This window comes from Cydia fagiglandana, chromosome Z (genome assembly GCF_963556715.1).
Source record: "Cydia fagiglandana chromosome Z, ilCydFagi1.1, whole genome shotgun sequence".
Classification (NCBI taxonomy): domain Eukaryota; kingdom Metazoa; phylum Arthropoda; class Insecta; order Lepidoptera; family Tortricidae; genus Cydia; species Cydia fagiglandana.
Genome location: NC_085959.1, coordinates 20,758,872 through 20,774,010, shown reverse-complemented (window position 1 = coordinate 20,774,010; position 15,139 = coordinate 20,758,872). Strand labels below are relative to the sequence as shown.

The 15,139-nt window shown below is 38.5% G+C and overlaps 1 protein-coding gene across 7 annotated transcripts in view; it reads left to right on the top strand.

Annotated features, from left to right (window-relative positions):
• LOC134679298 (coiled-coil domain-containing protein AGAP005037) overlaps positions 1-15,139 on the top strand; it is a 109,153-nt gene that overhangs the window by 74,577 nt on the left and 19,437 nt on the right. For 5 of the 7 annotated variants that reach the window (XM_063538197.1, XM_063538196.1, XM_063538200.1 and 2 more), the window contains 13 exons: positions 52-184; positions 3,177-3,315; positions 3,433-3,528; positions 3,897-4,090; positions 4,285-4,341; positions 7,768-7,857; positions 8,731-8,793; positions 9,523-9,683; positions 9,818-9,937; positions 10,078-10,187; positions 10,347-10,488; positions 10,607-10,707; positions 11,388-11,535. In XM_063538197.1, the coding sequence (XP_063394267.1) occupies positions 52-184; positions 3,177-3,315; positions 3,433-3,528; positions 3,897-4,090; positions 4,285-4,341; positions 7,768-7,857; positions 8,731-8,793; positions 9,523-9,683; positions 9,818-9,937; positions 10,078-10,187; positions 10,347-10,488; positions 10,607-10,707; positions 11,388-11,535 (1,554 nt within the window). The remainder of the gene's footprint in view (positions 1-51; positions 185-3,176; positions 3,316-3,432; positions 3,529-3,896; positions 4,091-4,284; positions 4,342-7,767; positions 7,858-8,730; positions 8,794-9,522; positions 9,684-9,817; positions 9,938-10,077; positions 10,188-10,346; positions 10,489-10,606; positions 10,708-11,387; positions 11,536-15,139) is intronic. The other 2 variants (XM_063538198.1, XM_063538199.1) reach the window with 2 other exon arrangements.

Genomic DNA, 15,139 nt, shown 5'->3' with positions numbered 1-15,139 from the left:
GGACCTCCTCCGTTTTGTAAGTTGGTTAACAATATGAACATTTGTTTCCAGGTGAAGGCTCCAGCGTACTACATGGGGACGGCGGCGCCGAGTACACTGCCTCGTGGAGGCTCGCTGCTGCGCGCGTTTTCGCCCGCCGCGCCGCCCGTGCCCGCCGACCGGGCCAATACACTTCCAGGCACCGGTACGCTATCAACACAAACATTATAATCCGTACTAGGTTTATTATTCGGCCGTTATGTATTACGTACTTTTATATTAAGACTAAGCGAAACACCGTCTTTTTATAATTAAAAAGGACATTTGAGATGACTTACTACTGGCAGGGTCGTGAAATTAGGAGAGTAATAGCTTACAAATATAATAAAAAGTTGATTGTATGTCAAGGAGTCCGTCAAAGTAGGTACAGAGTGGTGTGTGTGTAGGTCCAACGCCCGCCAAGCCCTTGCGCACATACACGATGGGCAGCGGGTCCGAGCGCAGCTTCCCGTTGGCCCCGCTCTGCCCGCGGGGAGGGGAACAGCTCTACACCATCCCGGGTAACTGGTGCCAGCCCTATTCGTAACTTATGTTCGCTTTCGTAACTTCATTTGCTTGCCGCTTGCTGTTTGTACGAAGTCGGACGCTATACTGTGTACCTTTAATTTAATAATAATAATAATTGCTAAAGAGTCTCGACCAACATCTAGAGAGATTCTCGCTGGGTGGTTGGATCAAGGGTCAGATGCAGAAGGCGGTAATTTTGGACACGGCGCGTATAGTGCGTCGGTTCCTCACTCTGCGGCCCTGACCACCGGCAGCTGGGGCCCTGCCCCGCTGCCGGCGGCACCCTAGGTTAGGTTTTTTATAATGTGTTTATATGTATTTTTTATTGTTTTGTAAGTGTTTTTATATGTTAATTTTATATTCATATTATAAAAACCCTAGCCTAAGAAGAATGATGAATAAAGAGAATAATAATTGCTAAATTTTAGGTGCCCGCATTCTTAAAAATATTTGATTAATTATACTAAGTTATAACTTATAACGCCTGAAATTGTACAAAATGTACAATACACCGGTCTATATTATATACCTATTATTGTCAGTCACTTGCCGATTATAAAAACCTTTTTAACATTTGCGAAATACCACGAACCTCTTAGTTTCTAATAAGAGTGAAACATTATATTTTACATTTCCGTTACCGTCTTATAAGTTCGTATACTTAAAGACAAAACTATTATTGCAAATTCGAAAAAATAAACTTGTGGTATTCATTGTCGCTTCGGACAAATATTCTGATGATTCTGAGTAGAACTTCCTTGAAATAGACCAAATGTAAAAAAGTTGATATGCGTACGATTTTTACCATATTTGTAGCCTTCGCTGAACGTCTGTCCGTATGACAGCAGGCTTTCACTGGGGAGGCACAAGCGCCACACATTTTATCACCGGTCAGCAATAGCCGGTGTAGTCGGCACGATTAATTTAGGATCTTAGAGGCTGTGCTGTGTGACAACCCTAACTTACACTTACAATCAGCGTAGAGTCACAGAATAAATAATAGTACTAAGTACAGAAGACTCACTCTCTAACAAAACGCGTCTGTTACGATCAGCACAGATATGGCCGCTAGGTGATAGACATACGACAGCGCCACGCGCGGCTTATGGCTTTCCGCAAAATTGGGGCCGAACGGATGTAATTTTAGCAACCTGTAGCAAAGCGACGAAATCGTGGAGTGAGACACGCCTGGTATAGAGTACATGAGACAAGCATTGCTTAAACTTCGTTGCTAGGGTGATAGGAGCGATATAAGTAGGTAAGTTCTTAGATTTTCTTGAACTGCGCGATCTTCAATCAACAATAAAACTTATTTTTTTTTTTTTTTTATTATGAATGGGCTTACTCATGGCCACAGACTAGCCGAGGCGTAGACGTGGCCTACGATGGAGCGAGCTCGCCCAGAAGGTGCCTGTTCACTCTTGATTTGAAGGTTGCCGGGTTATAAGAACACGGAAATATAGACGCCGGCAGGGAATTCCATTCCTTGGCAGTTCGCATAAGGAAAGTAGAAGCAAAGCGCTTCGTGCGAATTGGTGGAATATTTACCATGTAAGGATGGAAACCGGCCGTGCGTCTAAAAGTCCGATGGTAGAATGGGGACGGTGGTATAAGCTCGTGTAGCTCTTGGGCACACTCCCCGAAGTGCAGCCTGTAGAATACCGACAGGCTGGCGACTTTCCGCCGATGGGCCAAAGACTGAAGCTTAGCCGTTAGCTTCTTGTCGCCAATCATCCTCCTGGCTCTGCGCTCCACTGAGTCCAAAGCGGCGAGTTGGTATTAAGGTTATTTTGGCTTACTAAAGTACCTATATAGGCACAGACGGGAATTGGCATTATTATTTCTAAATTGAAATACCTACACTACAACAAGTACTTACATACATGTTTACTTGTTCTGTATTTGAAAATAGCGAGCTTTTGTAATAGAGTATAAATAAATGCGTAATATTATAGAATTTCCTAACTTTGCATTCATCAATCAATCGTTACTATTTCATAGTGGTTCTCGATAATACTGGTTAAAAATTAATTTCGACGCCACTTTATTTATTCTGATAACTTAGGTCTATTTACCTCCGGAAAGTAACACTACTGTAACGAGATGTTCATGTACCAACAGGAAGAACAACCAAGGTTGTAAAACTATATAAACTTACTAAGTATAAGTAAGATGCATGAACGATAGATACTTGATAGCTGGTTGTGCCATAAGTAGCTTTAGCTGCCGAAATATATTTTTTCATGTTTATAATAATTATATTTAAATATGCCATACAATATTGTAAAAAAAATGATTGTTGTAGGTGAATTCAAAAATATTCTTATTTACTGCAACATTTATAAATCATATTACTGCTGTAGCTATATACCACGACTAACTTAATCTTATCAGTGGCAAACTGACATATTCGCTAACGTCTGCGTAACTTACTTTCTATACCTACATCTCGCTCGCACTAATATACTAGTACGAGCGAGATGCATAGAAAGCAAGATACGCAGACGTTAGCGAATATGACAGTGTGAAACTGGTAGTAGCCGTACTGGTATCTGCCCAAATAATCACAATCTACCGAATGCTCAATGTTTAAAAGTGTATAGAATATAGCAAAGAAATTGTGACGACAGGACACGGCAGCGAGGGGTACATGTCGTCGCCAGAACGGGGCTCGGCGCGGGCGCCCTACGAGGACCCCTACTACACGCAGTTTCTGGGCCCGGCGGCCGGCCGCCCCAACATTACCCCGGTCATCGATGAAGAAACCAGGTACACCTCCATCGGATTTTACGAATGCCACTTGCAATTTTTTGCTCTTTCCATTAATTCCGCTGGTCTCCAGCTGTATTCAACTGTGTTTACCTAAACTTGGTCGCACTTGTGTAGCGAGGGCGTGGTGATCGATGACGCGTACCAGATGTATGGCGTGAACGCCGTCGGCGGCGCGCCGCGGCCCATGCCGCGTCCGCCTTACGACGCCAGGTAAACCGACCATCCAAACACTTTTGTCTATTATCTAAACATATACATACCTACCAAATTTCGAACTGTGATCTGAATTCAAATTGTTGGTCGTATTGTCATCAAGCTTATTTTTTTGTACTTTATTTATGAATGCACCCATTCTTAAATCCATTCTTCCATTACCTGCATTTCATAAATATTCAGAACATAGTTCGCAAAAAGTGCTATGCGATATTGTGGCCACAATACCTAACAATTGATACATTAAAGTTTCTAAGTTAATAAGTAAAGCATGGCGATGTTCATAAGCTCCAGCGAATTATGATGTCTATGCGTAGAAAACTTTATTGATAGAAGATGACTATGCGTGTACCGTGGCTTTCCAGGCTTAATCCCCAAGTGGAAGATATACAACGCCTTCGAGTTGAGAAAATGGAGAGGCAGCTAGCTAATTTGACTGGCCTCGTTCAGAAAGCGCTGCAGGTGCCAGGCGCTGCGCCCGCGCCGGTGGCGCCCGCCACGCCCGCCGCCGCGCCGCGCCAGCAGTTCCCGTCCTACCAATCCCGCACTAACGCTCAAGGTAAACCGCCGCCTTGGCTAATTGACGACATACTTAGTCTGTCATGTATTATTTGTACCTAAGTTTTATAAAATCTCCGAGATATTTGCGTAACAATGAAACATCCCATGTGTTTAATTCAGTAAAGCGATCAACATTGTTGTTGCCGTTCAGGGCTTCGTTGGTTAATGTGGCTTGCGTTTTCCTGCACTCAGATGCCGCACGATTTCCCGGCAACGACCGACCTCCAAAATTAGGGAGGGACAAATTTCGTAAGTGTAATCTCCGCGGCCCCAATCAACAAACTTTAAATGCTAATGTATTGCCAATGTTTTCTCTCTATACCCAATAGCTTTTTACATAATTAACGGCATTACGTTGAATTAAAATCACTTGAAACTTTTCTTTAATCCTAAACCTAAGTATACCGAGGAAATGATGCATTTTAAAAACCGACAAGTTTTTGTAGGCGAAATAGTAGGTACCTATATTTTTTTTTCCTATTTTAAAATTCAGTAATTTATTAGAAAGGCTGCATTTTTCTTTCAGCATGTGGGAGTAAATTGGCACCATTCGTATCGTACACGGGGTAGCTTGATACAGACACTCTTACAGCGTATTACTTATTACAACTTTGCGTGTGTAAGTAAGTGGCCGCTGGCAAAAGTCAGGTGGCCGCGGAGTAAGCTGCCAAGGCTCGCTAGCGACATGAGATGAAAGTACTTAGGTACCTAATGTGTTTTTGAACTCTCAAAGTAAATATTTGGACCATATTTTAAGATGTGTCATGCTGAAATATAGCGTTAAATTCTATGTAATTATTACTCAATAATAAGAACTATGATGCATGCACTATCCATTCGGTGATGACTGATGACGTGAAGACTGTACGAGTCTCCCCACCTGGGTTTGTAATACAACCATTCCTACTTATCTGACGAGAATAAACCTAACCGCAAAATTGTGCACCCGCGCATTTCCTGGCTAGAAAATTAATGAGACGAGTATAGTGATGAATTCCGCGCACAGCAGTTCATTGGCCCGGGAAGGGACACTTTCTCGGTAACCTGATTTACCTCGGGTAATATTTGGAAGCTACTTTAATGACAATACAATAACGAGAACATTAGCAATGCATTTCGCATTTATCATTCATTATCACGCCGAACGCTTGCTTGCTCAGTCGTGTGGTTTTCTTATTTTCAGCTTACTTTTGATAAACAATTGTATTAGGTTTATATAGTTCATCATCCCTCTCAGTAATTTTCACTTGCACTCAATTCAAATATACTCGTACCCCTTCATTATCGCCTAATACAATCGTTTCATGAAATTTTCCAGTATATAGAAGCATAGGTGACAAAGACGAAATGAAAGTTTTAAGTGCATACTGTAGGTACTTATTTAAGTCAGACATGCAGTCATTTAATTCCAAGCTGACATTTTTATTACAAAAGTGAACATTTACCTATGTTAACACATCATAAAAATTATTATCACTGAATAAAAAGTCAATTCTAACTACATGTAAATAGTAGATTTATAAACATTTTACATTATAATAAATTTATTGCGGATCCTAAGGCTTCAGTCACACTAAAGACAACTCTATGCACATTTTATAGCGATGTCTCTTTTGCACATCGGCGTGCGCATTGCACATTTACGCGCTGAATATTGCGCTTCAATAATCCAGACACTTGTAGTATACGGATTACACCGGCGTGTGAGCTGGAACCGGTACCTACGTGTCAACTCGCAAGGCACGAGTTTGTATGAGCTTATTATCGCGACAAACGGCACGCGAAAGAAAAGACGAGCATTATGCACCTACGCGAGCTTCTAATGACGAACTTATATGCTCGTATAAAACGCTAATCTGAAACCGCCCGCGCCCTAAAAATTATGCAACTCTAACAGGCCATGATACCTTTGCATGCCTTTTCGGCTCCAATTTAATATACTTAATGCTAAGTAATTTCGTAAACTTCAAGTTTTTTCACCCAAGTTTATAATCAGACATCGTAAATTTTATGGCATTTACGATGCAGCGGAGTACCTAGTGTTAACGGAATTGGTATAAACAAATTCAACCCTAATGATTAATTACGTTAATATTAACCTTAAACCATTTTAGTTGGAATTATCTATACCAATTCCATCAATAGCACTCCGCAGCACCAAAAATGCTATATACGATGTCTGTTTATAATACAACCATTCCTACTTAATAAAAGTCCAATATACTTACCTAAGTGCAGTCTTAAAATTTGTAAAGAGGTTTATAAGCGAGTGTAAGTACCAGTCGCTGCATTTATCTCGAATCCGGTATTAGGGTGGATGGAGTTGTTGTACCTTTGTACCTATAATGCGAGGATGACAATGATGGCACAGCAAGTCTGTATACTTGACCTACTTAGACATATTAAGACCCTTGTATTACATTAACACCCGCCGTAACTATATTTGATTACCTACTTTTGAAACAGAAATAATTCACTTAAAATATAATAAGTGACGTCAACTCAACAGATGACTTAGAAACTTAATTTATTTTCCCCGAATATTCGTAATTTATTTTTAATATCGGTTACACTCGTGCAACGAAGAGCAATCTCACGACATAATATCATTCATTAAAAGTCGGTTCAGCCAAAATTCAAAACCCTCCTATTTCAGCTTAGCGCATTTGGGTAAAAATGTAGTTTGAAACCAAGATTGGTTAGGCAAATTATTGTCAAGGCGAATGGTAGGTACATACTTACAAATATTTTTAGTATTATACCTAATGTTGGTTACTTTTTATGGGTACGAACTTTTGATCGCCTAATTATTTTATTCGTAAGTTCATTTTTTTAATTTACCACATTTTCGTAAATGCAACGCATTGTCTTCCTCTTTCTTGTCAATAAACAATATTCTGAAGGCACTATATAGCTACCGGGTGAAATTGAAAGAGGAATCTTGCATAAAACATCACAAAGTAAATAGGTAGGACTGGTAGTTTCTTAGATAGGTACAATTAATGTGTTCACATTCCCAAAATTAGTGTGAAAATTTTCGACAGGTAGGTATTATGTCGGCTTGTTATAAATAAAAATAATACGCCGTCACAAATGTGACGATGACAGTAGGTATGTAGGGACATAACGTATACCTAAAGAAAAACATGGCTATTAGTATTACCTGTACAAGCCAAGCGATACTAGCTAGTTAGGTACATCATCGTTTTACGATTATTAAATTGGGCATCATCAGGGTCAGTAACTTTCTGTTAGGAACTAGTTGTAGTTTCCAGTTAAGTTTAACAAGTCGTCGTATAAATTGAAAATAATATAATACAATTCATTTTCTGTGATTAATGTGCTTTATGGTCTACTGAACCTCAAATATTCCCGATGAGATTCCTTGGCATATTTCATCCGGTATAGTTTTATTTAGTAGTTTGAGCAACATACCAACACGTTTGCATTAGTTAGTACAAACGCTAAAATTAAACGCAAACATTAATTGATCAACATTGTAACATTCCATATTTGTTGCAAAGATAAAGCGATGTCTCCGTAGTTTATTGCTATTGGTTGAGTTGGCTCCACACTAGCGAGATTGTCGACGAGCGCGCCCGTACATTGTTCTCGCCTCACCTGTGTGTGCTGACTGAGTATACTGAGTAAATACTTCCTCATTTGTGATTTCAGAAAAATCAGTGTCATTTGAGAAATCGGTATCCTTTAGCGATGACCCGCCAGATATGAACTCACCCATTCAACATTCGCCCCAACATTCAGGTATGCATACAAATCGTAATATTAACGTATTACCCAAATTGTATTAATAATATATTCATAGATTCGGGTTGTCTGTAGCTTTAAAGAATGATACTGATAATAAATCATGCAGCTCGGTATATTGAATAATGGTCTTCGAACTTCCCTATAGGTACCCAATAGAATTGTGTGTCACCTTTAATCCTCGATGATGGTAATAAGCATAATTACTTAGTTAGTAGCTATACGAGTACATATGTAGAACAGTTCATATGAGAGTATGTAAGTAGTGGTTGCGGCGCCCGCGCACGGCCAGCATGCTCGCGGTCGCGGCTCGCACCGCCGCTGCGACTTGAAGCTTGGTGAACTGCTGCCTCTAAATTTTCCGCCAACATCCATTTCTTGTATCGCAGTTACTCTGCCCTATAGTAACTAATAATACACTAATAACAAAATAATTACTTTAATTTTAACATACTAGTCTTAATGCCCCAGTCAGCCCTTTTCATGAATAAGCCATCAACTCTTGTACAAATTATGTACACAGTATAAAAAAAACAACAAAAAAACAAGTTTCATTGTACATTCATTACGTATTTAAAGACCGACTGATAACAATTTGATAAACAACTTTGTCATTGTCATTGTGCATTTATTTCAGTAGTTCGCTGTCATGAAATTTTTATTTGAATACCTACGTTAAATACATATCCTTATGTTTGTGAATATGTATTTGTATTCACGTTAAGGAACGTTGTCCACATTATTGAGTTCTTGTAGGTCCGATCTCCTTTGCTGTTAATCTATCTCTCTAGTCACTCATAGATAAGATCATAACCATGTTCATAATTCTTGTATTTGATTTCTTTCCGCTTACTTCTTTGCCATAACAAGCTGATACAAAGCCAACAAAACCGGCAATCAAGTCGTCGACATTGCCAAGGACCTCGTCACAAGGTAATTTTATAAAATTAATATTACTTAAGAGGCCTTCCATGTAGGTTTCTATATTCACGATATACTAAAAGTGTACAAGTCAATATTATATAAAATCAGAGATAAGAAAGTAGAAAAAGTTAGGATCAGTACCAGCATGATTTTATCGCGCCCGTAGTCGACAACAACTTCGTAAGCTCACTCCATGTGTACAGTAAACGTTAGCACCCCGCAGTGCATCTCCCTCGTACTGATATGTACAGTCAGCAATAGTCAGCTTAGCACCTTTGCATAAAAAAATATATGCAGAGGGTTTGCTTTTCTCTGCAGCTGGCTTTTCTCGTCCATTGCTGAGAGCAATGTGACTTGCGAGGAGTGAGTTTACTCAGTCGCTGGCAAATACGACCGCGGTAAACTCAAAGTAAAGGTACGGTCGCCATCAGATATATCGGAGCGGCCAAGGTGTTAACAAAATCTGAACATACATTCTAACACCTTGACAATAGAGGAGTGTTCAGATATTTGTGAGCGCTTTGACCGCTCCGATATAATACCTGTTGGCGATTTTATTACATACTTAGAGAGCAAAACTTAAAGATATTTATCTAATGAACTTACGATATAAATAACTGAATTGCCTGATGCAGAATATGACTTTTTGCTTTACTTACACCAGTACTCGAACAGGCTTTCAATTATACCTATTAGTCAGTGTTAAGGTTGATATAATTAGCTAAGGAACCATTGCAGAGCGCGACCGACTGAAGCCGGCGCCGCCGCCCAAGCCCGCCGGCCTGGTCGGCCAGCAGCTGGCGCTCGTGTCGCAGAAGATATACACCATCAACGTCACGCCAGACTTTTTCAATGACATGCGCGTCTTGCAGAAGCAGAGCCGTGATTTGCGGATTGAGGTCTCTTAAAAATTTCTTGTTATTTATTTCTTTAAAGTGTATGTAATACTATTGCCTATCATATTGCATATGCGAATTCCAAATAATTTTGTCATGTATAGTGTCAACAGTGTGCCCTATTATTTGCTTTGCAGACTCGAAATTTACGACGTTCGACACTGTCGCACGCCATACAGATGAGGCAGCTGATGGCCGATACTATCGTGAAAATAGGCGCCCTCGCTGCGAGCTTCTATGAACGGGACCCGGAATCGGTACACCAATGCTTTTACCTTCATACTACTACTCCGATCATTTATTATTTTTCTATGATTAATTACGTCACGTATAGTCAGATATGCCTGATAACCGTACTCAAATTAATCTTAATTTATTATTTGGTAATATTATTTAGCAACTCACGCGTGAAGAGGAAATCTACCGGCAAGATATGCTACTATTGGAGAACGACTTGTATGAACTGGAGGCTACTGTTGAACGTCTTCGCGGCCAAGCTGCTAACAGGTACAAATATAATATATAATACAAGTATCCTCACAAACACGGTTTATGTGATTTACAATAGATATACATAATTAAAAATACAATGTAACTAAACTATCCATCTGAGCCAAAATATAATAAATAGATAACATAAATAATATAATAATTTTGGTGTTACAGGGAGACCCGTGTCAATATGGCAGACATCGAACGCATCGCCATGGTGCTCTCGAAGAGCAGCAAAACCGTCGCCGACTGGAAACTCAAGTTTCCAATTCTACAAGATACGATGAAAGTTAAATTGGCTTCGGAGATGGAAAAGGTAGGAGTGAAATAGTAGAAGTAGGAGTAGAGTAATAAAATACTCAAATATTATATTATGTATATTATATCTTGATATAAATTATGTTATTACTCACGATACACCACGTTAATTGCAGGTGGTGCGCAAAGAAAAAATGCTAGAAGAGGAACCGGAACGTCTCGAACTGGCTTTACGTCGATGTAAAAAACTTACTGGGACATTAGTCACTCTAAAAAGGTAAATTGTATTAGGTCAATAATCATTTTGGGAGTGCATAACCGTACATAATTATGACACTTTCTGGCACCGGGTGTGTGTAATGTACCTATAATAAACACGTATAGTCGTAAGCATATAACTGAGACAACTCCGTTTTAATTAATTCTCAATTTGTATACTTTTTTAACTTATTGTAAGTATTTCGTTTTATTCATCAATCCTATGGCGTCATTAATTCATTTCGTGTATTGACGACAAGCGTGAACTTGGTTAACTTTATTTACAAGTAACATATATATCTATTTTCTTTAATAAAACCTTATAATTTCAATAAATATGTATATTTATAATGAGGTTCTGTAAATCCCATAAAATAAGATAAGGCGTAAGACTTACATCTCTCAGAGCAACAACTTTGACTTTTATTCAGTGTGGCCGCTTTTGACTCGTATGATATAATTAATAAAATTGTGACTCGTAGCTTTATAAAGGACAACACTAGTTGACACGTTTACACACGCGATGTTGATAGTACAATCAGCAATACTCGTAACTGTCCATCGGTGGACCTTATTACAAAAGGCTTAAGGTCCACCGGCGGACAGGTGGGCGATGGTAGGTATATATTTGGTGTGGTGAAGGTAGAACTACTAAATAATTATATGTAGTAGTTATAGCGGTAGAATGCATGTCCGCAGGCTGGCGTGCGTGCAGGAGCAGCGGCTGCCGGCGGCGGACGGGCGCGTGTCGCCGGGCTCCTCGCAGGGCTCCAGCTTCACGGCCGGGCCCTCCTCCGAGGAGTTCGCCCCCGACGCCGCCGCGCACATTATACACCCCACCAATAAGGTAACTAATCTCCTGTATTCAGCACTGCCCACTGTAACCTTCAACATTTATTTGGCAAAAACAAGTTTCGCCCTATTCAATAATACAATTACAATATATTGTAAATGGGTTTTAAATATGTTATTTGGAAACTTATTTCTTGCCACGGTGTCCTAAATCAATATGATTATATAAATAATAATGATTATACAGGGCGTCCCACGGCTATGCCACATGGAGGGAAAGTACCCTAAATATTGTAGATGGAACATTTTACTGAAACAAGACATTATTTTAATTTAAAAAACAATTTAAACTGCATTCATAGATTTTTAAATAATTACATGGTTGAACCGGGAATCGAACCCGCCGCACGAGAAAAAAAATCAGCCTGTAGCTTTATCATACCGATCGAAAGGCTTGATCATAAGGATTATTTTTTGCTAAATAACTTAGTGTCGGAAATAAAAGGAAGCCCATGAATTTTAACATTTTTAATTCAAAATTAATCAATTTAATTTATCAAATGCTCTAAATGTAGTCTCATTCTGTTGAATACAAAGCCGCACTCTTTTGATTATTTCGCTAAATTTCACATCAAATGTTAAAATTCATGGTCTTCCTTTTGTTTCCGACGCTATGTTCTTTAGCAAAAAATAATCCTTATGATCAAGCCTTTCGATCGGTATGATAAAGCTACAGGGTGATTGTTTTTCTCGTGCGGCGGGTTCGATTCCCGGTTCAACCATGTAATTATTTAAAAATCTATGAATGCAGTTTAAATTGTTTTTTAAATTAAAATAATGTCTTCTTTCAGTAAAATGTTCCATCTACAATATTTAGGGTACTTTCCCTCCATGTGGCATAGCCGTGGGACGCCCTGTATATTACTCAAAAATCATATACTTACAATCTTGTTTACAGGCTGATTAAGCGGACTACTTTGTTGTAGGATTATTCATATTTACAGATGATATGTTTATTAAAAGTTCGCTTAACAATTGCAGGTTTGCCAAAAGTTAAAATTTGCATTTTTTTCCAACACTTAATTTTATGTTGAGTGTTTTGTTTTTATTTGCTCCCCATGTCACGTGCATGGGCTTTTTGGGTCGTACGAGTAGATGTTTAGCCTCTAATAAGCCCCTCTTGCATGCCCCCTCACCTATGCATGAATGTCGGGCGATGCTCAGTGTATAGGGTTCCGTAGATACTATTCTATCAGAACCTATTCTGAAGCCCCCCCTCCCTTCCGCCCCCCTTCGTGATACTGTAATTCAAGTACATTAGAAGCATAAGGTACCTTCGTAACGCTTTGTACGTTTTTTAGTAAGAAGAGAAGACTTAGTAATTACTTTTCGTGGTTTTCATAGAAACTATTCACTAAGTTTATGTTTTACGTTTTTTTTTGGAGCCATGGTTCAAAAGTTAGAGACCTCCGTCCGACACAATATATTATTTAGGATTTATTATTTTCATCCAATGATATACACCACACCATTGCGTTAAAGTATACTTACATTTAAAAAAATCGTATGGGAGGTATCCTAAAAAACGATTTTGCAAGATTTTATTTTACCGTTCTGTCGCCATGGATGATTTAATATATGTAATCGTACCAAATTGTAGCTTTCAAGCTTAAAATACTTTTATGGTACTTTTAGGCCTGTGATACTAACCAGACAAGTCTAAGTAATTTTATCAATAGCATTCCGGTGAGGTTTAATTAGTACAAAGCAATTGATTGAAGGTTGTCAGTCTTCTGTTAACTAGTGTTATTATTGTATTAAACTTTGCTTCTAATTGGATTCCCCTACTTTAGTACAGTTTATTCCTCCTAGAATTATGCATGTATCTGTGATAAAAAAAACAGCTCTTGTCTCTGCTCAGAATGCAATGCTTGTTTTTTGTAGTAGGCGTCCTCAATAGGCCTAACACAGTGGCCGCGATAGTATCTCGCCCGCGAGATAGACTATCCGTCTTTCACTCATTGTATTCATTACAGATAGTAGGTAGTATATAATATGTACATAGGTACATATAGACGAGGGCAAGATACTGTCGCGCCCGCCTGTGCTAGCCCGGCAGAGCGGTTGCTATTCTGAGTTTTTGTTACTTTTCAATACCAAATATGACTAATTATATCTCGAGGATTCGAATTTGGTGTCGCAAAGATAATAGTTGCGCATGTGTAAAATGTATGTTAAGTAGGTAAAAGATATCTTGTGTATTCTGAATACCATCATAATAATTGGTTTCCAAATGTTAACGTGGCAAACATAAGATACAGTCTAAGTTCACAAATATGTATTCATTTTTTCACCTTATTGCAACGGATTAAGGTGAAGCATGTATAAATATTTATGAACTCAACTGTTTCAATGGAATCACACTACATCACTAGTGATGTATGAAATTGGCATGACTAAATTATTGTACCTAACATTTCCTTGAAAACGAAAACTTAACGTCATCCTCTGTCATCATAAAAGAGAAAAAATTCTCAAAGGTTTGATCTCGCGTACCTACCTACGTAATGTATGACGACATCCGAAGATACAGGCCTAACTCGTATAGAAGGTATAAGAAATCACGATCAACTCTAATCTTGCAGTATGTTTTATTACCAAGCATAAATGGCTTACAATATCTTTAAAGCAATAATATTGTTGCCTAAAGTTTATTATCTACATTCTATCCTAAATGGTAATATATTTGTGTACAAGGTGCTCACCTGCTCACAAGGAACCTGAAAGATTTCTGAGGCCAAAACAAGACAAAAATGTAACATGGGAAGTCAATAATCGCCAGGTTATTTTGTTATATTATTTTAGATTTTTTAATGTACTTGTACACATAAAGAAAATTTTATTGGTAAAACTATCACTTAAAATGAATTGGTAGGTACTTTATTTGTCAAGTGTAACTTGTCTCTTTTTACCACTATAGGCCCACGGTAGAGTAATTTACTTCATCAAACATGATAGGAACAATAACGAAACGCATCAACTAAAATTAAAATTAAGTAGGTATACAATAGATAAATTAAAACGGTTAAAATAAATAAAACTTATACCCATCTATTTTAAGTCCCCTAGATCTGTCCTGTCCCCTGCATAAGGGTGCCCATAGGGCTGGCTACACTCCCACGCTGAATAGCTTATGCCTTTTCTTTGGCCTAGGAATGAGCCAGCCCTAGGGTCACCCGTAGTCTTTGTAGTACTTAACTCTGAAACTTTTAGGATTTTAATATAATCAGGAATACACTGTTAAAATATTTCGGGTTCCACGTGAGCACGTTGTATACGATATAGCTTCCAATGTAACATAAATTATAGAGGATTTGCCCATGAAGATTGCAAATATGAGTACTCGCTACTAACGTTAAGTATCTCGAAGTATAATATTTATTTATTTAGTTTATACATATTGTTAGGTATTTTCTCTGTTATCAATGACAGAGTGTGACGAGCCCGATAGGACAGAATACAATACAGGGTGAGAAATTCAAAGATCAGTGAATAACGGAAATGTGAAACCCTTATTCTCCACTCCAGATAGGATTAGACAGAAGAAAAAATGGTTCTTTATAAATAGTGCAATTTGTAGGATGTCATTCAATAAGTAA